The sequence below is a fragment of the Kogia breviceps genome, chromosome 5 (assembly GCF_026419965.1).
Source record: "Kogia breviceps isolate mKogBre1 chromosome 5, mKogBre1 haplotype 1, whole genome shotgun sequence".
NCBI classification, from domain to species: Eukaryota; Metazoa; Chordata; class Mammalia; order Artiodactyla; family Physeteridae; genus Kogia; species Kogia breviceps.
In genome coordinates, this window is record NC_081314.1 from 75,370,473 (window position 1) to 75,396,389 (window position 25,917).

Here is a 25,917-nt window from a genome sequence, read left to right on the forward strand (position 1 = left end):
TGTGGCAAAGGCCACACACCACCCTGCTGCTATATTATGTGCCCATGGCACTAACTTCTTGCTGTTCCCACAAATGACTTGGAAGTTCAAAAAGAGTTTCTCTTGCTTTTCCACATTCACTAGTTTTTAGTTACCCAGTCTACTGGTTGATATAACATCAGTGATAGCATTAATATATTTTAGTAAAGAAAAAATGTTAAGAAACGTATAGCGATGTGATCAATTTCAAATTAAGGAAATGAAAAATAATTCCTCCATAAAGTATCATTTTCACATTCCAGATGAGTCAGTCAAAAATACTGATAATGCTCAACATTGGCAAGTATGGTAGAGAAACCAAGTATTCTCAAAAACAGACTGCTAGTCAGAGTATATTTTTGAACAACCGCAATCTTAGGGAGGGCAATTTGAGCAATGTAGGGCAATGTATCAATCAAAATTTAAAACACACATCCCCTTTATTGCAGCAGTGCTTTTTCTAGGACTTTATCCTAAGGAAATGATCTGATAAATATTTTAAAACACATGCACCAAGTTGTCCATCACAGCCAAAAAATTTAGAAATGACGTGAGTAACACAAGAGATTTGCTTAGTATAGCGTAGTCCATCCAAACACAATTTAAACATTAAAATGGTTATGTGGAGCTGTAGGAAAATGTCCCTAATATATTTTAAGTGTAATGAAAAGCCAGCTTTAAAAAAGAGTATAAATGGAATGACTCCATTTTTTGTTTAAAAAAAAATACGTATTTGTAAATAGGTGGTGCACATTCTTTTTAAGAATAGATTGTAATTGATTGTCTTCTGTTTTGGCATGGTGCATAGTGCAAATAAATGGATGATACCCAAACACAATATTCTTATTCTATTCAGACATGTATGGGGGTAAAAAGGGAAGTCTTGAAGAAATAATATGTGCTGTGGTGTGCTGGTAGGTATTTAACAGCAAGCCTTCAGATGGGGCAGGTAGAAGTTCTCTGTAGCACTTACCCGATTTCTGTGGCATAAATACTCCCAACATTATTCATTTCAAGCTACTAATGTGACATGACTGAATGCAGATTTGGGAAGAGATGTACAGTAACATACCATTATGTAGTATTTCCATGATATGGATACAACAGATACAAATAATCATAAGTGTATAGATAATACTAAAATGTAGTAAAATATTAGAAAGTGATGTTTTGTATATGCATTTTTTATAAGTCTGGAAGGAGAGTCACCAATATAATAATATTGATCATGTCTGGGTGGAAAGTTCATGAATCATATTTACTTCATTCTTTAGACCTGTATATGTCATTTCAATATTTTTATAGTAAACATATGTTACCTTTATAATCAGAAAAAAGTTTCAAGGTTTTTTTTTTCTTTCTTATTTGTGAAAATCTAGGAAAGAAAGAAATCAGAGAACACAACTTTTAAAACAAGTCTTGGGCTTCCCTGGTGGTGGCGCAGTGGTTGAGAGTCCACCTGCCGATGCAAGGGACACGGGTTCGTGCCCCAGTCCGGGAAGATCCCACATGCCGCGGAGCAGCTGGGCCCGTGAGCCATGGCCGCTGAGCCTGCGCGTCCGGAGCCTGTGCTCAGCAATGGGAGAGGCCACAACAGTGAGAAGCCCGCGTACCGAAAAAATAAAAAAAAATTTTTTTTAATTAAAAAAATTTAAAAAGTCTAGCTGTAACAAAACACTTCCCCAAAAAGGAGTCTGATTTGTCTGATTTCATTAGAGTATAACTAAAGATAATGGTGAGTAAAATTTGAATCAATTAAATCATACCTTTATTCAGTCATGGTGTAAGGAAATGAGCACTCAGTGTTTCTAAGGCCTTTCAAAATGTAAATATGCAACATCTGAATACAAAGGAATTTGAACTCCCAGCCCATCTTACACTCTCCCTCTACAAATAAGGACACTGAGTCCTAAGACTGGTAGGTGTTTTCCAAAGTAAGCACTACAAAGCAGGTTATAAAGTAACTCAGCTCCTCTCCATTTATAAATGGTCTCTATAGCTTGTGAATAAAAGTATATATTCCTCACTTATCATTATTTAATGAGAAGAGATGACCTCATGGGGGGATGGGTGGGCAGGGTAGTATTTATTCATTCATTTGGTTAATTGCTGAAGCCCTCACTCCTCCTATCTTTGCATAGACCTCAGCTTATGCTTCTCCAGAATTTTATACTTCTTCAGACAATTCCACATAGACTGTCTTAGTTGATCCTCATAAGAGCCCTGTGAGACAGGTAAGGTAAGAAGGACAACTCCCATTTTACAGCTACAAAAACTGAGGCTAGAGCAGGCAAGTGGCTAACCTAAAGCTAGTGAGAGCCTGGTCTCTGGTCCCATTTTGGTGCTGTCTGGGAGATGGTCTCCTCTTTGAGGCCTTTCAGAGGCAGTCATCTGAGTGAACCTTCTCAGAAGGTCAATTTCTACTCTTTCCTGCCTTGTCCTCCTAACAAGTTCTTTCTTCCATTGGCTCCTATCTCATTTTGCACTTAAGGATATTACTTTCAGGTCGCCTCGAGTGTCTCTTTCGTTCCTGTTTTATTAGTTCTAGAGTGGAAGATAGTCCCAGGCATCATTAGGCATGGAAATATTCTGTTCTTCTTTATTTGACATGAGGGCTAAACCCTAGAATGCTGTTTTCTCTTGAAACTTGCAGTCATTTCTATCATTGGAGGAATGACTTCTGCAAAGGTCCAAAGAGTGTATATTAGAAAGCAAGAAACTGTAAACACTTTGGTGTGACACATTTCTAGACAATCTTGATTTGCTAAAAGGGATTAACGTTGAGGCCAAACGAGATAGACTGACTCAGGAAATACAAATCATGTACAACAAGAGATCCTGGGAAATCTAAGCCTATGAGATGGATCTAAGCTTTGTTTTATCAGGGAGGAAGTGTGTTCTCCTATTAAGAGTGTTATATCCTCTGCAAAAGCTGAAGAAGGCATCAGGAGGCTATGTTCAGGTCTACCAACTTAACCTATGTGGGGTCTCAGCTCCTGGTCTTCATGGTTGATGTAACCTTAGATGAGCAAATTCTCAGTGTATCACTTTTCTCCTCTTTCAGGTGGGAAGCATAGCACCTACCTCACAGGGTGTGGTGAAAACCAAGTTAGCTAGTAGGCAGGAAACTATTGGTAAACTAAAAATTTCTAAATATATGTGGCATACATGTAAGATATCCTGCTAATTTTTGAAGCTTACTGCTCTGGGAGAAGGGAATGGAGTAATGAGTTTAAAAGGGACAGAGTGTCAGACACAGCAACAGGCAGGTGGCCAGGTTTCTCCAGACAGAGCAGGATGGAGAGCTCAAGAGCGCATACTAATTGCTGCACCTCCACCGAGACTACCGGCCAGATGACTCCTCTCCAGAAAACACAGTGTCCTTTCCTTGTCAAAGGCCCTCTACTAACTGGGCTTTCAGCTGCATGCAATACTAAGTTGACACTCTGATGCATTGACTGGGTGATGCTATTATGAAGATGAAGATGAACTATGAACCACACTGCTTCACTAGGATACGTAGGCTAAAGAAGGGGTAGTAGTTTCCCTTGAACTAGGAAAGCCTTGACAGAAAGTAGATGATTCTTCATGACTCTTGAATGACAAATTGTGGAAGAGAAGAAATGAGTGTGCAGGAAAAGAGTAGGTGTGTTTCCATCTGAGGATTTGAGGGAGAATTAAAAAATCCAGTAGAGAGCAGGAGACTGCCTTCTGGTGAAGAATATTCAAGATGAGGATCAAATTTTCAAGTTAATATAGAGAATTCTCTTAATGCTCTTAATATAGAGAAAACACTCTGGAGAAATAAGGATGATATCCAACGTGGGTCAGAAGGTCATTTCTGGTGACGTTTGTGTAGGGCCTAAAGGCAACTGTCATTTGGTGGCCAAACCCCAAAGAGGTAAGGAGATGGTTAAGAAAGTCACGTGAACTTGGGTGAATTTGATTCCCTTATCATTTTTTCAGCTTTGATAGCAGAAGGCATCTACTCTTGAAGGTCCAAAAAAATGTTGTTGCTATAGGAACAGGTAAGCAGATTAGACTTGAAAGACCAGTTCAGGAACAAAGAATTTAATAGCCAGGGCTAAAGCAATTAACCAAGAAAACACTTTAAGTAAATATCTTTGGGGTTTGTCATTTATATATTAATTCCAGGAAGATAAAAATGTTACTGTAAAATGAGAGCTTCACATTTTAACATTTTAATTACACCATTACTGGCATGAAAGTCTATGCTTACACAATTAGCAGAACAGCCTTATTAACAGAAGTACACATTCCTAACTCCCTCTTGATTATATTGTAATTGAGAAATACAGCTTTAATTTCAGCAAGAGCATAAGAATCATCTTTGATTTTTCCTACAGTTTCTCAGATGGGAACACATCTAAATTAAAAGAGACAGTGAACTCCAGAAATTTTTCTGAAACCAATCTGTATGTAGGGAGCTACAAGTAAAATTCTAGAAGTAAAGAGAAATGCATGTAGGTTGATAAATGTTAATATTTTATATGATTTCCCTGTCTAACAGTCTTTGTGAACACAGATATGTGAGCAGAGAAGAAGGTCAGAACCCCAGCTCCCCTCCTACTTCGCTGTATATGTGCTACTTCTTCCTATCAGAGAATACGCAGCTCCCAACATTAGGGATTTGCTGAAATTATTAGACGTTTCGAGCAGAACTTGCTATACTGATAAGTCTCAAAAACATATCATGAAGGGACATTGTACTTCTCTCTCTTTCAATTTCACTTCAAAACATTCTTGATAAAATGAACACAATATTTTCCATCCTAGCAAATTTCTGCTGTCAGAGGTTACATTTATGAGAAAGAAAGATTTCTTGAACATTACCTTTTCTCACATAACGCCAGAATCAAATCGCAGAGAAGAGTGTGTGTGTGTGTGTATGAGTGTGTGTGTGTGTGCGTGTGAGTATTGGAGGCTGGGGAGTGGGAATGGAAAGAGGGGGAATGTGGCTAGAATCTTACCATCTCATTCTCTTCTCCTTCATTGAGCAAAGCTTGCTGGCCCTTCTCAAAGTGGTCCCCCATGGAAAAGTGATTCCACTCCTCCCTGACCTTCTGGAGCAGATGCGTCCAGGACGAACTGAACTTGCCCAGCCACCGCCTCTCACCAGCGGACTGAAAGACTTAATGATCCTCCAGGTTAAAACTCCTTCTGGAGCACACACCTTCTTTCAGCAAATGACAATACTTGGCAAACTGAACTCCTCCTACGAGCCACCCTCTGCTTGGAGGAATTTCTGCAGGCTCCTGGCTAACTTCATTCTCTCTGAGCAGCTGTCCCAAAGGAGGCTGCTGTTCCCATGCTGATCTTTTTGTGCCCAGCATACAGGGAAAGAACTCATTGCCTGCACAGTGCCTGCCAGCAGAAGACATCTGACTGCAAATCCAGCAGGACAATGCAGAGCTGGCAGGACCTCTCCGAGGAGTGGGGAGCAGACACAAGGACTCCCAGATTTATTCACAAGGAACTGGGGTGGGAAGGAGGCTAACAGAGCTGCAGAATGTATTTGATTAATGAAAGCCCCAATCCATCGGCTTTTAATCGGATCCTCATGCATTTTGCTTACCAAAGGTACAAATTGTGACTAATCCTCTTCAAAACATATTTGAAATCGCATTCCTCTGTGTGCAAAACACATTCCACTTAATGTGTATGTGGAATTGTTTACTTTTTTGAGAAACTTGCAGAAAAAAGACCAAAGGTGTAACCAAGCTATTCTGTGTGGTCTCCTCTCACTAAATACTGGTGGTTAAACTCTTAAGGAGTCTAGACTCGTGGTTTTTTTCACACATTCATTCAAGTCACATGATTTGAGCACAGGGCCTACATATATGAATCAAGTCATATTTGCCACCCTCAGACTGATGTCGAGATTCAAACATGCAAACAAATGTGATAAAATGTGGTTCGTTATTATGAGAGCTGGAACAGAAGTCTAAGATAACTGTCAGAAGTCCCAGAATGGTGAAGGGGAACACACATCCATGTCCGCTCTGCGGAAAAAAAACAACAACAACAATGCAGCTGCTCATCTGCGCTGGCCTCGCCATGTGATCATTTAACCTGAAAGAACTGGCTCTTCTCATCCAGTAATTGGAGGAATTGAATGAGGGCTTGGGGAAATGTACCGTACAGCTCTGATCAAGGGCTGTTGTTATAATTAAACTAAACATCCAATTTAATAGCAGTCAGTAGAGCACAGTGTTTAAGGGCATGTGCTCTGAATTTGGAGGACCTGGGTTCAGATTTGGACTTTCCTAGTTATGCCACCTGGGGATAACAAGTTTCATCAGCTCGAGAAGCCTCCATCTGCTCACACGTAAAATAAAGATGATAATAGAACTTACCTCCTAAAACTGTTATATGAGGGATAGTGCTTGGGAAACAGCATGTGTTCAATAAAGGAGAGTTATTTTTACCTTCACTGTGTCCACCCTCTCTCCTTCAAGCTATGCACAAATGTGGGCACTGATATTCCCAACCTGATATGAAAAACCCTAACAAGACCAAGACTAAAGTGTCTGTGTGTGTGTGTGTCTAAAACATTGAGCAAAGGGTAAAGTATAACTAAGATAAACTTTTAAAAGTAACGTATTGTAATATTAATTACTATATTATACATACATTCAGTTCTCTGAATTTCTAAAAATTATCAGCACTTAACCACGTAAATAACCATTTTATCACAAGATCAAAATATGTGGAGTATGAGGTTTCTTTTTAGGGGGATGAAAATGTTCTGGAATTAGATAGCAGTTATGGCAACCAAACTGTGAATATACTAAAACTCACTGAATTGTATACTTTTTAAAAGGGTAGATTTTATGAATGTGAATTATATCTCAATAAAAAACTATGTCTCAAAAAAGTAACATTTTAGAGCTCTAACAGGAGTCATTTAAATATTTAGCAGAGAAAATAGTAAAATAAGATTTTAAACTTTATCTCAACTTATGGGGATTGAGGAATGTTTGTATGTGAAGTGGTAAAACTATACCAGTGCTAGTTGGCAAGTGAGAAAGAAGTGTTTCATTCTATTGTCTATAACTGGTAATTCCTGCACTGTTTCCTTCTGGCTGGGTTCCTGAATAAACTTGGCAATTCCTGTACCACTGTGGGGTTAAGATGAGTGTGTAATTTATTAAGAATCTCAGGGAAAACTGCACACGAACTTACCTCATTAAACAGATCTGGTTACGCCATTAACAGTACTTAAGCCAAACTTGAATAGCAAAATCAGTCCCTGAGAACGTAAAAAATGTTTATGAAAACTAGGAACCAATAGAAAATCATTTCAACAGCATGGTCCAGGAGACAGAGGACTTTGAAACAGTGTTTCCTCTCATTTCTCCCAAAGTTCTAATGGTAAAACGTCCAAGTGCCTCTACAGCCACATGGCTTGTGGGCAGCCTCCTTCCTCGTTCAGCACTGTGAGTCCGCAGGCATGAGTGTTACCCAGAAACAGAGCTAGAGTCCACGGGAAAGGAAGCACTTACAGAACATGTCCATATACCAGGCACTATTCTGAGCATTTTACACACACATTCACAATCCTTACAATGACCTCTGTAGTCAGTAGTATTATGATCCTCCCCACTTAGCAGACATGGAAACACCAGCACAGAAAATAAATAATTAGTGAAGAGTGAGTATTTCGTCATGGCAACGCAGCTCTCCCACTCCATGGTCCTAGTTACTAGGCTAACACGGCTACTGTAGTTTCATGTGGCATAATCAAAGTGCTCTGTGAGGGATGTTACATCTATATGACCAGGAGAGCCTCTTTGTGAAGGGAGCATTTGAGAAGGGCCTTGAAAACAGACAGAAAAGACTTCAATAGGTAGAGTGCTGGGGCCTACACTGGAAGTGGACCATAGGAAAGAGCATCTAAAGCAAGGGAGCCATCAGAAGGAGGAACACACGGGCTGGTCCAGAATAAGCCCATCACCTTTGCCGCAACCAGGGTGTGTGTGAAGGAATAAGGGAGTGAGATATGGCAGGAAATAGAGATCAAGATCATTACATGGAAGTCTTGAATTTGAGGCCTGAGTCTGGGCTTAATACAATGAGTAATGATGTCAGTGAAGACAAACTGACATAAGTTTGCATATTTTTATGGATCAGGCTGTGCTTAAATATTATACAGATCATTGCACAAGCAAGTTCTAAAGTAACCCAGTCTTGGGCTTCCCTGGTGGCGCAGTGGTTGAGAGTCCGCCTGCCGATGCAGGGGACGCGGGTTCGTGCCCCGGTCCGGGAAGATCCCATATGCCGTGGAGCGGCTGGGACCATGAGCCATGGCCGCTGAGCCTGCGCGTCCGGAGCCTGTGCTCCACAATGGGAGAGGCCACAACAGTGAGAGGCCCGCATACCGCAAAAAAAATAAAATAAAAAATAAAGTAACCCAGTCTTTCTAAACAATATTATGTGTATACAGACAGTTTCTTTGAGCCCTCTAAGTTAAATCTTCTACTTCCCTTTAGAACATTGTTTGAAAGTTAATCATTATTTATTAAATAAATGTTAATATTAAATAAATTTCAATAGACTTTCTTTAGAGCACTTTTAGGTTCACACCAAAATTGAGCAGAGATTTTCCATATACTCTTTAAAAACACATATCCTTCCTACCCCATTGGCATCCCCCACCAGAAATGTATATTTGTTACCAACTGAACCTACATTGATTGACACATCATTCTTAGTCAAAATCCACAGTTTACATTGGAGTTCACTTTTCATGTTGTCCATTCTGCAGGTTTCAACCACCGTAGTATCGCATAGGGTAGTTTCACTGCCCTAAGAATTCTCTCTGCTCCCCCATTCATCCCTAACTCTCGCATGACCCATGGCAATCGCTGATTGTTTTACTGTCTCCATATAGTGTTGCCTTTTAGAATGTCATATAGTTGGAATCATACAGTAAGGTGCCTTTTCAGATTGACTTCTTTCGTTTAGTAATATGCACTTAAGTTTCTCCTTGTCTTTTCCTTGCTTGATAGCTCATTTCTTTTTAGAGTTGAATAATGCTCCATTGTCTGGTTGCACCACAGTTTATTTATCCATTCACCTACCGAAAGACATCTTGGTTGCTTCCAAGTTTGGGCACTATGAAAAAGGCTGCTGTAAACATTCACGTGCAGGTTTTTGTGTGGACAAACGTTTAGGAACAAAAAATTTAATAGTCGGGGCTAAAGCAATTAACCAAGAAAACAATTTAGGTAAATATCTTTGGGGTTTGTTATTTATAATCAACTCATTTGATTATGTCATCAGGGAACTGCAAATTTAAATAACAATGAGCAATCACTACACACGTATTAAAATGATCAAAATCTGGAACACTGACAACACCAAATACCAGCAAGGATGTGGAGCAACAGGAATTCTCATTGCTGATAGGAATGTAAAATGGTACAGTCACTTTGGAAGACGGGTTGGGAATATTTCACAAGATTAAACCTCTTACCATATGATTCAGTGATCACGTTCCTTGGAATTTACCCAAAGGAGTTGAAAGTTTATTGTTTAAATCAGTCTCTCTTTCCCTTAATTTTGCCTGTTCAAAATTTCTATTCTACACTATATGTGCCTCACAGGGTGTGATATGACATGGTGAGAGTAGCAGATGTGGACTTGGTGTGGTCTAAATTCAAACCTTGACATTTTGCTGAGAGAGACCATTCATTCATTTATTTAACACTTATCTGATTAACTTCAGTGTGCCAAGACATGTACTAGATGAAGAATGTAAATTAATAAAATACACCCTGGAAGAGCTAAGTCTATTAAGAAGCAAGACAAACACCAAAATATGAATTCCAAAACAAGTGCTAATCACAAAGGAGTGTCAGAGGAAGTTCAGGTAGGAAGTTAGACCAGGAAGACTCTATGGATGTGGGGAGTTCTATACCAGCCTAGATAAATGGAGATGGCTAGAGGAAATGTTTCTAACAAAGAAGACTGAAAACAAAGGCCCAGGGGAGTACCTGCAAGTGAGCCCATTCTTGGGAATCTGAATAATATGCATATATTGATAACTTAGAATTGAGAGGAATGCCCAAGAGGAAATGTTGCTTCAGCTTATTGCCTCAAATATTCCATCTCAAATAAGAATGGAAAAGAAAAAAAAAAAGAAGAAAACTAAAAATTAGCTACCTCTTTTCTGACCTGGTATCTCAACTTGCTTTCATTTATCCCAGGAGCATCTCTGCTGCCCTGAGCACCTCTCAACCTCTTTGGGTGTATATAATAAATGCTAAATGGAAATAATGGCATTTCTGGTTTCTGCTGGGACTGTGGGGATGTGGCTACTTCACATACCTAACCCATTTAGATAGTGTGAAGATAGGTGGTGATAATGTTTCATCATATGTTAATTTCCACCTTTCATCTGAGAACTCCACAGCATATTACAAACACTATTCCTTGAAATATTTCTATGAAGTATGAAGATGAGTAGTATTATTGCCCCCACTTGAGAGCTGTAGGAACTGAGTCACAAAGGGGTCACAAAGACCTGTTCAAGGTCATGTGTCCTCAACATGGAGTGGAACCTGAAATGAGCACAATGTTTCTGCTTGTCATCATTGGCAATGAGCTGCCTCAAACTTCCTCTTCAGTCCTCCTTCCTCATATCTGGTTATTTGCCAAGTGCTTGAGATCTTTAGTTCCAGAGCTTTATCTAAACTCAAGGTTTTATTATTAATTATCCTAATCTGCATTAATGCATAATCTGTGGATGACACTGGAGCAAGCAAAGACGTGATGTGTCGAAGAGGAATTACCTGCCTCAAGGTGGCAATGTGAAGTTTCATTGAATTAATTAACATTTGTGAAACATTTAGCAACCCCTAGATGAAAGGGTCTAATATAAAGATACAGGGTGTCCCCATTAATTACAGAAGAAAAGAGCAGGTTAACACTGTCTCTGCTGCTCAGAAGCATTGCTCTCAACTATCCCTGCTTGGCACTGGGTTCTGACCTTTTTTAGGGTGACTTTGGGGGGCCCATTGGTCCACCTTCAGAAGAGCCCCCCTTTTGTAAAAAAAAAAAAAAAAAAAAAAAGCTTTTTGTAAATAGCTGTCTGTTATCTACAAAAATAAAAACTAAAAAGCTCCTTTCTGGAGGTAAGGCAGCTTCCCTTCTGTGAAGCGTATTTTATTCAGCAACTATTATGACAATCCCAGATCATTAAGGACAGTCTACAAAAACAAAAGCCAAAGAGTAAATTCTCAGGCAGAAACTTTATGCCAGTGTACTTAATTTTGAGAACTTCTAACCTGAATTTTTTTTTGGCCGCACCGCAGTGCATGTGGGATCTTAGCTCCCCGACCAGGGATCGAACACATGTCCCCTGCATTGGAAGTGCGGAGTCTTAACCACTGGACTGCCAGGGAGTCCCCCTAACCTGAAATTCTGAATGTACAAAACAATGCATGTTAAGGTATAACTATTAAGAATCATAGACTGCTACAGCTAGACTGGACCTAAGAAATTACTAAATTAACTTCACTGTTTCTCAGGTGAAGAAAAAGTTCCAGGAAGACTGTATAATGATTTTCTGAGGTCACAGTCTATGAGAGGTGGGCCTCAAATAAAGAACTCATCTTATATAAGGTACTTTACACTGCACCATATTTCTACCCACTTTTTGTAAAGGAATCAGAGTAGGATTCTTTGAACAGTCTCTCTAGCATATTTAAAAGAGGATTTCATTTGGAATGTTCGATTTAAATAGAATGTTTGCAGAATCCACTAATTGTGTAAAGTCATAGCCATATCACAGAATTGTAGGGTGCATCCAACTACTTAGGCAAGATAGAGAGGATGTGGACACACCCAATGGAGTAAATATCTGTAGTTGGGGAACTGATGGAATTACAGGTGCTAACAAAGTAAGTTCAATCTAGCAGTTGAAGTTTATGGCAATCTGCTTACAGCTCAGCAGAGCAGTTGGCCAAGAGAAGGGAGTCCATAAGACAGAAGTGGAAGGGACTCTGTGCTTCCAATGCAGGGGGCTTGGATTCGATCCCTAGTCAGCGATCTAAGATCCCACATGCTGCATGGCACTGCTAAAAAAGAAAAAAAGACAGAAGTGGAAACATTTCCAACAAGCAGTTAAGTCCAGCCATGAGGAATATGGGGCAGGTGATATTTGGAAATCCAAACAGGAAGCTGGCTCTGGAGTCTGTCCTCTAGTGGCCAAGCCCAGCCAGAGACTTTGGGCCTGGGGCAGTGTTCCAATTCCGGGTAGGAGCCTGGCAAGAGAAAGGTTAGTCCTTACTACTAGGAAGGATCTGGGTGTCGAGGCAGGCTGCCAGACAGGAACTTAGGAACAGTAGTACCCACAGGGGATCTTATGTTTGGGAATTAGACAGAAGCTCAATTTGCAGAATCAGGACACTGCCTCCAATCAGGCTGGTGCGGAGTGTGACTTGGAGCTGAGTGGTGGAGAGTGAGGCTGGGCTGAGTTTGGTACTGCTGCCATGGGACGACCCAGGAACAGGGCTGAGCCTCCTAGTGGGAATCAAGAACAGGTCCTTGACGGAAATGGAGAGAGAGAGGCAAAACTGGGACTGGCTATTGGGGCTCCCTATTTACCATCCTCCCTTATGTCCACTTTAGGATGACTTATGCTAGTTATCACTTTAGTCATAAATCAGCAACTAAGACCCTGCACAGATGGGAGGACACTCTCAAGTGGATCAACCAGTGATATCTGGGGAGGGAGAAGAGACTGAAATGAATGTCTCATGAAGTTCAGAGCTTTTATTTGTTCATCTTACATATGTCTTCCAATGCACTAAGCAAATCGTTGATGGAAAGTGTTATTTCCTGATGGGAACACGAGTGGAAATTGGAATTGATGCACTCCCAGTACTCAGACCCACCCCTCCATAGCATGGCATCAAAGGAGACTCGCTGAAGTCTTTAGTTCTCCCAAACCCTCCACTAACACTGCCCAAGCATCTCAATTTAACAATCTAAGGAAAAAGTGAGTTTTCCATGCAAATGCAACTTTAAAATAACTCGCCCAGCTTCCAGCTTGATCTCTTTTCTAATACAGGTGTTTGGGGGCTGTCACTGTCCTGTCACTGCCCTCCTGCGCAATGCCCCATGAAACATCACTTTCTTCCCACATCTGCCACAGGAACGTCCCTGTACCTCTCCTCGCACTGGGAACTGAGTGGCTTTTTCTCCCTTTAGTCTTTCTCTGGCCCCAGGACACTTGTCATTGGCTGCCTGCTTTGTTGTTGCTATGTTTGTTTATATCCCATTCATCCTACAGGGGGCACCTACAAGAACAGAAGTTCTTTACCAGGGATGCCTGTCAGTTACCTGGGAACTCTTCTAGACTCCATGCAGCCTTCCAGCCGAGACCTACCGAATCAGAACCCCTGGGAGTGGAAACACAGCATCTACACTTTTGGCAAGTAGGGTTATGTTGTGCTTGTACTACTTTTTTAAAAAACGGAAAATAAAAAATAAGGTAGATCTATTGTCCTGGCAAGCTGTCTATGATACATAAACTGCCAAGTTAAGTTATAGAACACTACGTGGAACATAATCCTGTTTTTGTAAAAGCAGAAAATATATATATTTGTGTGTGATGTGATGTATTTGAAGGTATTTAATCAAAGAAATCCTTGCACCTGGGATTTTAGCCACTGTTTCCTGTTCTCCTCGGCCACTCACCTCCCAAATCCTTAATGCACTGAAATTAGTTCCAGCCATAGAATCAGACAACTTATATTATGAGTCTACCATGTAATAGCGATGGGACATTTGACAAGTTACTGAATTACCTTAAGCTTCAGTTTTTCATCTGTGAAATAGAATGCTACTACTACTCTGTTCTAGGGGGTGCTTGTAAGGATAAATAAGATAAAGTATACATGCCCAGTCTAGTGTCAGACAAGTTATAGGAATATTTTTAAAGGAAAAATTAGCAGAAGTTGAAGATAACTGTACTTGGGAATTTTTTCTTCCTTAAAAATTTTTATATGGAATACATGTATATATAAATACAAAACATATTTATAAATATTATTTGTACATTTATTCCATATACATACATAAAATTGGAAAAAAGACAATTGAATAATTTTATTTTAGCGGGGAAGGGCAAGATAGGGTACAGGATTAAGAGATACAAACTGCAATGTATAAAGTAGATAAGCAACAAGGATATGTTGCACAGCACAGGAAAATACAGCCATTATTCTGTAATAACTTTAAGTGGAATATAATCTATAAAAATACTGAATCACTATGCTAGACAGCTGAAACTGATATAATATTGTAAATCAACCATACTTCAATAAGGATAAAAAAATAAGAAAATAAAATAATTTTATTAATCTTTCTAAAATAAACACAAACAAATTGATTGTTTGGTTGAAGGATAACAGTCTATTAGGACGAGAGCATTCAGAGCAAGCCAGGCTAAGCCAGAGACATCTGAACCCTGGCCACTGAACCTGCCTACATGGGCCTTGCTGTGGGCACTGCTACCTGTCACCTACAGGCCTGGTCCCAGACTGTGTACTCTGTGACAATAGCTGCATGGCTTTTGGCAGATTGAAGAATCATCCAAATATCCAATTACCTGGGCAAAGTACATATGGGAGGGTTAACAAGCTGATAAGAGAAACTCAGCTATGTCCCATGAAATGCATTTGCAGAAACTCATAAATGTGCTTGAGGAAGCACAAGTTGGTCATCTTCAAATATCTGACTGCTTATCATATAGGATGGGAATGACACTGATCTAGTGAAGCCAAGGGAAGGACTAGTTCTAACACGGAGAAGCTGCTGCCTAGTGGTTACAAGTTAGGGCTTCAGTCCTCTTGATTGTGGTGATGGTTTCACACGTATATACTTGACATATTTTATAATTTATATGTGCTCAGTTTATTGTAATCCAATTATATGTCAATAAAGTAAAAAGCATATGACCCTTTATGTCCAGTGGTTCGGATCCAATTATTGCCTTGCCACTTACTATCAGTGTGATCTAAAACAAATTCCTTAACCTCAGGACCTTCCAGATGGCAGAGGAGTAAGACGTGGGGATCACCTTCCTCCCCACAAATACAACAAAAATACATCTACATGTGAAACAACTCCTACAGAACACCTACTGAATGCTGGCAGAAGACCTCAAACTTCCCAAAAGGCAAGAAAATCCCCACTTACCTGAGTAGAGCAAAAGAAAAAAAAGAAAAAACAGAGACAAAAGAATAAGGACAGGACCTGAATCTCTGGGAGGGAGTTGTGAAGGAGGAAAAGTTTCCACACACTAGGAAGTCCCTTCACTGGTGGAGACAGGGAGTAGGCAGGAGGAAGCTTCGGAGCCACAGAGGAGTATGCAGCAACAGGAGTGCAGAGGGCAAAACAGAGAGATTCCTGCACAGAGGATCAGTGCCGACCAGCACTCACCAGCCTAAGAGGCTTGTCTGCTCACCTACCGGGGCAGGTGGGGGCCAGGAGCTGAGGCTCAGGCTTTGGAGGTCGGATCCCAGGGAGAGGACTGGGGTTGGCTGCGTGAACACAGCCTGAAGGGGGCTAGTGTGACAGAGCTAGCTGGGAAGGAGTCTGGGAAAAAGTCTGGAGCTGTCGAAGAGGCAAGAGACCATTGTTTTGGAGTATGTGAGGAGAGGGGATTCCTTCCCTGTCTGCCCACAGAAGGCAGAGCACTGCCTAAACAAGCTCCAAAGACGGGCCCAAGCCATGGCTATCAGCTCAGACCCCAGAGACGGGCATGAAATGCTAACACTGCTGCTGCAGCCACCAAGAATCCTGTGTGCAAGAACAGGTCACTATCTGCACCACCCCCTCCCTGTGAGCCTGTGCAGCCCGCCACTGCCAGGGCCCCTTGATCCAGGGACAACTTCCCCCGGAGAACGCACGGCACGCCTCAGGCTGTTACAACATCACACCAGCCTCTGCTACCACAGGCTCACCCTGCATTCCAATTATGACTACTGTACCCCTCCCTCCCCGCCAGCCTGAGTGAGCCAGAGCCGCCAAATCAGCTGCTCCTTTAACCCCGTCCTGTCTGAGAGAAGAACAGATGCCCTCAGGCGACCTACATTCAGAGGCAGGGCCTCCAAAGCTGAACCCCAGGAGCTGTGAGAACAAAGAAGAGAAAGAGAAATTTCTCTGTGCAGCCTCAGGAGCAGCGGATTAAATCCCCACAACCAACTTCATGTACCCTGCATCTGTGAAATACCTGAATAGACAACAAATCATCCCAAAATTTAGGCAGTGGACTTTGGGAGCAACTGTAGACTTGGGGTTTTTTTGCCTGCGACTGATTTGTTTTAGATTTTTATGTTTATCTTAGTTTCGTTTTCAGCGCTTGTTATCATTGGTGGATTTGTTTATTGGTTTGGTTGCTCTCTTCTTTTTCTTATTTATTTTTTTTACTTATTATTTTAATATTTTTTTATTCATTATTTTTATAATTTTTTTTTCCTTTCTTTTTTCCTCCATTTTCTTCTGAGCCACGTCACTGGCAGGGTCTTGGTGCTCTGGCCTGGTTCAGGCCTGAACCTCTGAGGTGGGAGAGCTGAGTTCAGGACATTGGACCACCAGAACCTCCCAGCCTCACATAATATCAGTTGACAAGAGCTCTCCCAGAGATCTCTGTCTCAGTGCTAAAACCCAGCTCCACCCAATGGCCAGCAAGCTCTGATCTGAAATCATAAAGATCAGATCAGAAATAAATGAAAAATAAATGAAGGAAACAGTAGCAAAGATCAATGAAATTAAAAGCTGGTTATTTGAGAAGATAAACAAAATTGATAAATCATTAGCCAGACTCATTAAGAAGAAAAGGGAGAAGACTCAAATCAACAGAATAAGAAATGAAAAAGGAGAAGTAACAACTGGCACTGCAAAATACAAAGGATCATGAGAGATTACTACAGGCAACTATATGCCAATAAAATGGACAACTTGGAAGAAACAGACAAATTCTTAGAAAAGCCAACCTTCCAAGACAAAACCAGGAAGAAATAGAAAATATAAACGACCAATCACAGCACTGAAATAGAACTGTGATTAAAAATCTTCCAACATGGGCTTCCCTGGTGGCTCAGTGGTTAAGAATACGCTTGCCAATGCAGGGGACACGAGTTCGTGCCCCGGTCCAGGAAGATCCCACATGCCATGGAGGGGCTGGGCCCGTGAGCCATGGCTGCTGAGCCTGCGCATCCGGAGCCTGTGCTCCACAATGGGAGAGGCCACAAGGGTGAGAGGCCCACGTACTGCAAAAAAAAAAAAAAAAAATAGAACTACCATACAACCCAGCAATCCCACTACTGGGCATATACCCTGAGAAAACCATAATTCAAAAAGAGTCATGTACCAAAATGTTCATTGCAGGTCTATTTACAATAGCCAGGACATGGAAGCAACCTAAATGTCCATCGGCAGATGAATGGTTAAAGAAGATGTGGCACCTATACATAATGGAATATTACTCAGCCATTAGAGGAAATGAAATTGAGTTATTTGTAGTGAGGTGGATGGACCTAGGGTCTTTCATATAGAGTGAAGTAAGTCAGAAAGAGAAAAACAAATACCATATGCTAACACATATATATGGAATGTAAAAATAAAAATTGTTCTGAAGAACCTAGGGGCAGGACAGGAATAAAGACACAGATGTAGTGAATGGACTTGAGGACAAGGGGAGGGGGAAGAGTAAGCTGGGATGAAGTGAGAGAGTGGCATGGACATATATACACTACCAAATGCAAAATAGCTAGCTAGTGGGAAGCAGCCACATAGCACAGGGAGATGAGCTCCATGCTTTGCGTCCACCTGGAGGGGTGGGATAGGGAGGGTGGGTGGGAGACGCAAGAAGGAGGGGATATGGGGATATATGTATACATATAGCTGATTCACTTTGCTATAAGCAGAAACTAACACACCATGTAAAACAATTATACTCCAATAAAGATGTTAAAAAAAAATTCCTTAACCTCTAAAAAAATCTCTTGTAGTTGATAAGAAGTCAGGTGAGATAATGCATATAAAGTGCTTAGCACAGAGGCAATGTGGCAAAAATTTGTGTAGGAGCCCCCTAGGGACTTCACAGAAGGCCTCCTGCCAGGCCTGGGAGGGCAGATTCAGGATGATGGGTTTTCAGGGACTTTGGAAAGGCCATCAGAGAGCACTGCAGAGAGGGAGAACCCCAAAGGACTTTTGTCAGCCTCACTGTATAAAGTGGGCAACCCAGCTTTTTTTTTGTCCGTATGGCATGTGGGATCTAGTTCCCTGGCCAGGGATCAAACCCTTGCCTCCTGCTTTGGGAGTGCAGAGTCTTAACCCCTGGACCACCAGGGAAGTCCCAACCCCAGCTTTTTAAATGAGTGGAATTCAGAGTCAGATGATCTTGCCAGGATTTTCTTTGCTTTGATCTTTTTAACCCCTATGATAGAATAGATGGTTTCCAGCTTATACCTTCTCCACAACAGAATATTCCATCCCAATCTGGACAGCAGCTGGCCTGCCTCCTTCCTCAAAGCACTGGTGACCCCACTTAGCCTGTATTCTGCCCTCAATAATCTGTGACTGCTCCTGGGTCCACAGCCCCACTCTTGATCTGCTGGGGACCCCAGCCCCAGGAAGACATTAGGCATCACAAGAGTCTTGCATCTCTTTCCCTCTAGACCCACAATGTCACACACGCATATACACACACATGCACGCACACACACACACTATCGCAGCGTGAGACCTGGTCACACTTCCATCAGATGCAATGGTGACATTTGCCTCACCATTCCTTTCCATGGTATTTCTCACCTCTTTAACCCACTCTTTGGAAGGCCTATTTTTTTTTTTTTTTTTTTTTTGCGGTACGCGGACCTCTCACCGCTGTGGCCTCTCCCGTTGCGGAGCACAGGCTCCGGACGCGCAGGCTCAGCGGCCGTGGCTCACGGGCCCAGCCGCTCCGCGGCACGTGGGATCCTCCCGGACTGGGGCACGAACCCGCGTCCCCTGCATCGGCAGGCGGACTCTCAACCACTGCACCACCAGGGAAGCCCTGGAAGGCCTATTGCTAATTTTTTCAATTCCCTTATGCCAAAACCCCATCTCTTACCCAAGATGTCATCACAAAGCTTAGAGTTGTGGTTCACAATATTTTCAATTACTGTTAAAATATTTAATGACATGCTTATGTTAAGAATGAAAAGGAGTCTTCTGGAAGATTATTTGTTAATATTTATCAAGTAGAATATATTTTCAACAATCATACCTAACATTCATTGAATGCTTGCCATGTAGCAAACACTGTTGTGAGTGGTTTAATTCATCTGATCTCATTTTCCTGACATCAACTCTCTGGAACACATACTTTTATTATCACCACTTTATTCCACTTCCAGAAATTTTTCCTAAGGGAATAATCTTGGCTATATTCAAAATGTACATATACAAAAATTTATCACTGTATATTTCAAACTGAATATATCCAATATGATGTAATATCATATATCCATGAGATATCAGATTTTTCAGGAATACTTAATAAGATGAAACAGGTAACCAAATATTAAGTGAAAACCAAGATGTAAATTTTTACATGCAACTTGAGCCTGATATTATCCATGGATGCATAGACAAGGAGAAATACAACAAAAATCTAAGAGTAAATATCTCTAAGTTGGAGAATTCGTTCCTTTATTTGCTTGTCTGTATCATCTAATTTTCCACAGTAAACACGCTTTAATATCATAATCAGAAAAAGTAAATGTTATTAAAAATATTTTTGGCTATAGCATAATTTCTTCAAGTTCTAGTTAACTGCTACTAGAGTCCAAGTCTCTTGCTTGCCCCCAGTGAGAACTTTACAGTGTCAGCCTCTTTGATGGGGCCCATCTGCGAGCAGTTAATATTACCAAAGATAAGGAACTGGAAATGTAATTCAAGTTTATTCCAATTACACAGAAGATATCCAAATAAAAAAACTGTGCGCCTGACTTGGTGGCAAGAAATTTATCCTCATTAAGGAGCTACCGAAGCTCCTAAACTGCCCAGAGAAATGGAAATTTAGCTACCATGCATTAGGCCTTCTCTTTCCTGCCAGAATATTTCCTTCTTAAAGTATTTTTCATCTCAGTGATGTTCTTTGTTTCTTTCCTCCCCACCAGCCCCTGCCTCTCCAAATCGGATTGGCTCCTGGGTCCTGCCCTGGGTCCTCCAGGAAGGCTCCCCTCCCTCAAATCTTGTGAGCCAGGTCAGGACAGCCCATCTGAGGTTCTGGGTCCATGGTGTCTCCCTCAGTAAATTAGGGGCACCAGAAGGATCACCACTTTCCTCTGACTGCCAGAGAGCTTCAGCAAACAATGGACTCCAAGACAAATTCTTTCCCTGTGGGGAAACAAAAGTAAAGGCAAAATCTTTCATCCAATTGCAGGGAATAATGTACACTCCTCTTCCACTTCAGCCATTATTTCTGGGCGTATTGAAAGGAACATGAATTTGTAGTCATCTCAAATCTGGACGTGAGGACAGGGTCTACTACTAGCTGGGGGAGATTTTTCACGGCTGTGAAGAAAGGTCATCCATAAAATAGGACTAAAAACTTTACAGGGCAGTTGGAAGAATAAAATTATACAAAATGTATAGCTAAGTGAACATAAAGCTAGCACCCTGATCTTTGTTTCTAATACCATTCTCCAACAAAAGGGACCAGGGCTCCTTGGGAAAAAAAAAAAAAAAAAAAAGGCTGATTCCAGGACTAGGGCAGCAAATATGAAAGATGAGCTTGGAGCCTCTTTTAGGGCCAGAAAGGTAAGAAGTGTTCACAAAAACAAAGACAAAAAGAACAATTATGGGGGTATATCAAAAGGGCACTGGAGAAAATGAAAGAGTTCTCAAGGGCCAATACAGTCTGAGCAACAAAATTTTAAAATTGGATTTGGATTATAACCCAAAGTATAAAATAACTATCCATGAGTCCACACTGATATAAACAAAGGATCGAGTAAATAAATAACTGGGGGAGAAGAGACAAATCTCCCAAGCAGAAGAATCCAAATAATGTATGTAGATACTGCCCCCTCCAGGACGGTTACATAACTCCCTACTGCTTAAGTGTGGGCTGCTCATACGGACTGCCTTCCACAAAGCACCGCACGGGAAAGGGTCGAAAGAGTAACTTCGCACTGGAGAAGCCTGACAAACACTATCCCAGCCAGGTGATCAGGGTCAACATCAACAGTCCTAAATCATGGTGCTAGTATGTACCCTTAATGATGAGATAAGAATGGCACTTTACCTCTGTGATATTCTTCTCTCAAACTCATAATACCAGTCTAATAATGAGAAAAAAAGTTAGCCAGATCCCCGTAGACAGATAATGTACGAAATACCTGACCAGTACTCCTCAAAATGACCCAGGTCATCAAAACAAAGAAAGTCTGAGAAACTGTCACAGCCAAGAGGAGCCTAAGGAGACATGACAACTATGTGTAATGTGGTATCCTGGAACAAATCAAGAACATTCGGTTAAAACTAAGAAAACATGAATAAATTACAGACTTTAGTTACTACTAATGTGTCGATACTGGTTCATTAGTTGTGATAAATGTACCATACTAATGCCAGATGTTAACAATAGGGGAAGCTGGGTTTGGGACATATGGGAACTCTATAGGATTTTCACAATTTTCCTGCAAGTCTAAAACTATTCTAAAAGTAAAAGTTCATTCTTTAAAAAGCAGTGTGAATACAATGTGTTTGTTAGAGTAACTGGAAGATGCTTATTTTAAATATATATCAGCCCAGTCTTTATCACCTCGTTAAAATAATTGAAGCCACCTTGATGACAATGTCAGGATTTAGATCTAAATTGATGGTATAAACTGGCTTGGATTTTCCCGAAAAACCTTGGTTTAGTGGGATAGCTCTGCCCTCTAGTGGATTAATATTTAAATCTATATTTTGTGTCAAAGGAAAGCCTTCACGCTCCAAGTTTGACGTTTCAAAGCCTAGATAAGAGTCACACTATACTCAGAGCCCTTAACCTGTTGGACCGTACCCCCACTTTGTTCATATACATAGAACTTTACCCTCCTGAGTGGTCTCTGAAAAAAGGGACATCCACATTAAGGAATCAGCTGATGGGAATGTAAATGGTATGGCTAGGCAGGAGGGCTGTTGGACGATGTGAATAGGAAGCCTTAAAAACATTTATATACCTTTACCCAGTAATTTCACTTTTGGAAATTGTTCCCCAAAAAGTAATTAAAGTTACAGGAAAAGATTTAAACTGTTAAAAAAATGTTTCATATAACAGTAAAAAATTAGAAACAAAGTATCTAACAATCAGGGAATTATGGAAGGAAGGAAGGAAGGGACGGAGAAAGGAAGGAAGGAAAGAAGGATAGAAGAAATGAAGAAATGGAAGAAAGAAGGAAGGGGAAGGAAAACTATACCCATACAATGGATTTATTATGCAGTCAGTAAAAACATGTCCGAGAATATTTAATGACATGGTTAAACTGCTCATGATACATTGTTTAGTAAAACTCTATAACAGTGTGATCAAAACTTTAGGGAATAACGTAGATGACCATATATACACATACACACGTAAACAACAATACATATTTCTTAGGTCACAGCGTGCAGAAAATGTAACTTTATTTTTTTTATATCTCAACTTGATTTTTCTTTTATTCCCTCATTTTGCCTCATGGCAGAAAATGAATCTAGTCAACTGAGAAGTAGCTAAGTCACCCTGGGATATTCCCAAGTACTTTGTATTTAAACAATCAGTTAAGCCTCTCCCTCTTACTTCTGTTAGATTCCATTCCCCGGATGTTGGTGTCACAGAGTGCAGAAAGACTAGCCTTCGCTGTTCTCTGTCCCTCACTGGCATCCGCTGAGTCATCATTTGTTAACTTGGCCGTCTGCATTTACTTGGCTTGCCTCCGTTGAGATATCTGTGGCTCCACCACGGTTTGTACCTCAGCCTCCTCTCAGCCCTTCTCCACACATTGGGGCAAATGAAACTCTAGGGTATTTTCCCAAGCCTCCTAGGCCACAGGCAACGTGGGGTCCCTGGCTAGGCTTTTCCTGCTTCATCCACTTCTTCACGACTTCTGTGACATGTCAGTACGCAGGACTTCTCTGTCAATGTCACTGTCCCTTCAGATTTCCCCAGGAGTCAGGATCCAGGTCTCTGCTTGAGGTCCCCAGCAGCACTGCTCTAGACATCTATCAGTTCACAAGGTATGGGAGTGTCTCCGGGACCTACACCACACCGAACTCAATCATACTTGCTAAATCTCTCCTTCCTCAGCTGTGCAATGTTTAGCAAATCCATGATAAAGTGGATTTGAAAACTGGATCTTACATCATTCATTCTTCCAAAGTCTATTATTTATAAAATGAAATTTAGCTTTTGTACACAAAAGTCAGACTTTAAGACTCAGAAATCCTTTTTGTCTAAGTAAAGTATTTTCTGGGAATTTCAAGTCTATTTTGAAAACTTAAGTACTGATCATTGTCTCATTTCTTTCTCTTTGCTTTCCTATTGTAACCGTACGCTGAGTGCCCATAGAGAAGTTTTGCTGGTGACTGAACAATCGAAGAAAGGATGGGAGTAAAAAGGAATGAATATATGTACACATAGACAAACATATATGTGTGCACATAAGCATACATATTTATATAAAGAATAGAAAAATCAGGGCTTCCCTGGTGGCACAGTGGTTGAGAGTCTGCCTGCCGATGCAGGGGACGTTGGTTCGTGCCCCGCTCCGGGAAGATCCCACATGCCGCAGAGCAGCTGGGCCCTTGAGCTATGGCCGCTGAGCCTGCGCGGCCGGAGCCTGTGCTCCGCAACGAGAGAGGCTCCAACAGTGAGAGGCCCTCGTACCACAAAAAGGAAAAAAAAAGACTAGAAAAATCAATTCAACAGAAGGTTTTAGTGGTTGTCTATACATTTTCCCCCATATTTCCCAAATGCCTAGAAGGAACATGTTTCATATCATTAGAAAAAGAAAATGATATATAAAACTAAATCAGCGAGCAAGGTCTCTGACGCCCATCATCACCACCCACAGTGAAGGAGGTAGAGGAAGGGACCCAAACCTTCTGCTGGCCTCACTCAAGAATCTCCTCTCCTCAATCTCTGTGTTACATGATCTTTGACCCTATTGACCACTCTCTTCTTGAAACCCTCTCTTTTCCTTGGCTTTCAGAGCACCAAGCCCTCTTAGCTCTTTTCCTAGTTCTCTCATCTATCTAAAACCTAGACCTCAAGTCTGAGTCTGATGCTCTAATAAGATGAGACATTTTGGGGTCCTGGGAGGGAAACAGGGTAATTTGCATGAAGGAGTAATGTCAAAATTTGTGGCCAGAGGATTTACTATGGTAATAAAGATGATGACACATTTCCTTGACTCTGACAGGCTCTGTGACTACTTTGACAGATATGGCAGAAGTGACACTGAGGGGTGAGGCTTTAAAACACTGGCAGCTTCCATTTCTATCAGGAGGAGCCCTTTCTTTAGGAGCCCTGAGACACAATGAGAAAGGTGAACTAGTCTGAGAATAAATACTCTGCTGCAAGGAGCCCAAACTAACCACAGAGTATGCCATTTGGAGAGAGATAGTATGAAATGGTGGTTATTTTAAGCCACTAAATTTTGGGTAGTTTTTATGCTGTAATGGATAATTAGAACAGATTCCCCCCAATAAAAGGGACCTAATACTACTGTAGCTCACTAGGAGGAGCTATAGTAGGAATTATCTTCATAACATGTTCCAGAATTTCTGTGAGGGAACGGGCTTTTTTGTTTAGGAAAATACCTTGATAAGCCAGTTAGGACTAGAAGGTGAGAGAGAACCTAAGGGGATGAGTTGGTACAGAGAAATAAAAAGATATAACTAAACCACTTTGAATTGAAAATGGACAGGAATTTGGATGCAGGGAAGAGCAAGAATAGAGAAGTACATAGTGATAAGGGAAGAGAAACAGAAGAGGGGCAAGTAATGTGGCTGGAAGTTAGAACCCAAGTTGCAGAAATGACTGAAAGACTTTAAAAACATGAGCATCTAGGAAATTTGATTTGGTTCCATATTTGGATGAAAATCTCTCCATTTCTGCAGAACTTCCATCAAATGTGCTACCAGTATTAGATACCTTTGGTTTCTTTTTTTTTTTTCTTTTTTTTTTTTTTTTGCAGTACACGGGGCTCTCACTGTTGTGGTCTCTCCCGTTGCGGAGTGCAGGCTCCACGGCATGTGGGATCTTCCCGGACCGGGGCACGAACCCATGTCCCCTGCATTGGCAGGCGGACTCCCAACCACTGCACCACCAGGGAAGCCCTCATTTTTTTTTTTAATGGTGGAAATTGAGAAAAAAGTCTGAGTGCCACACTCAGACAGACTTGGTGAGAACAGAGACAACAGGGACCAGTTCCTACACTGAATTACTTTAGGATAGTTGTTCCCAACAGGCAGTGATTTTGCCCCCCAGGGAACATTTAGTATTGTCCGGAGACACTTTTAATTGTCATGACTGGGGACAAGGCAGTCATGACATTCAGACTGGCATTGGGTGGGCAGATTCTGGGGATGCTGCCAAAAATTCCTACAATGTACTAGACAGCCACCCACAATAAAGAACTGTCCCACCTAAAATGTCAATAGTCCCAGGGTTGAGAAATCCTGATTTAGGGGACACAAAAGTTCTGAGTCAGATGTGTCCTTGAGAACCCGAGTCTCCCACAGAATTTATAGAAATCTTGGAGAAGATGTTAGACTTTCTACAATCCATGGAATATAACTTGAATCAATCTTATCTAAATTATCAGGGCAGGATTGTTCTATTCA

General features: G+C 41.2%; 1 protein-coding gene across 5 annotated transcripts in view; it reads right to left on the reverse strand.

Moving 5' to 3' along the window:
• ATP13A4 (ATPase 13A4) overlaps positions 1-5,426 on the reverse strand; it is a 153,917-nt gene extending 148,491 nt beyond the window's left edge. For 4 of the 5 annotated variants that reach the window (XR_010840930.1, XM_067035343.1, XM_067035344.1 and 1 more), the window contains exon 1: positions 5,010-5,426. Coding sequence is in view for 3 of the 5 variants with exons in the window: in XM_067035343.1 (XP_066891444.1) it covers positions 5,010-5,072 (63 nt within the window). In the remaining 2 variants the exon portion in view is untranslated. The remainder of the gene's footprint in view (positions 1-5,009) is intronic. The other variant, XM_067035345.1, reaches the window with a different exon arrangement.
• Positions 5,427-25,917: the final 20,491 nt, after the last annotated feature.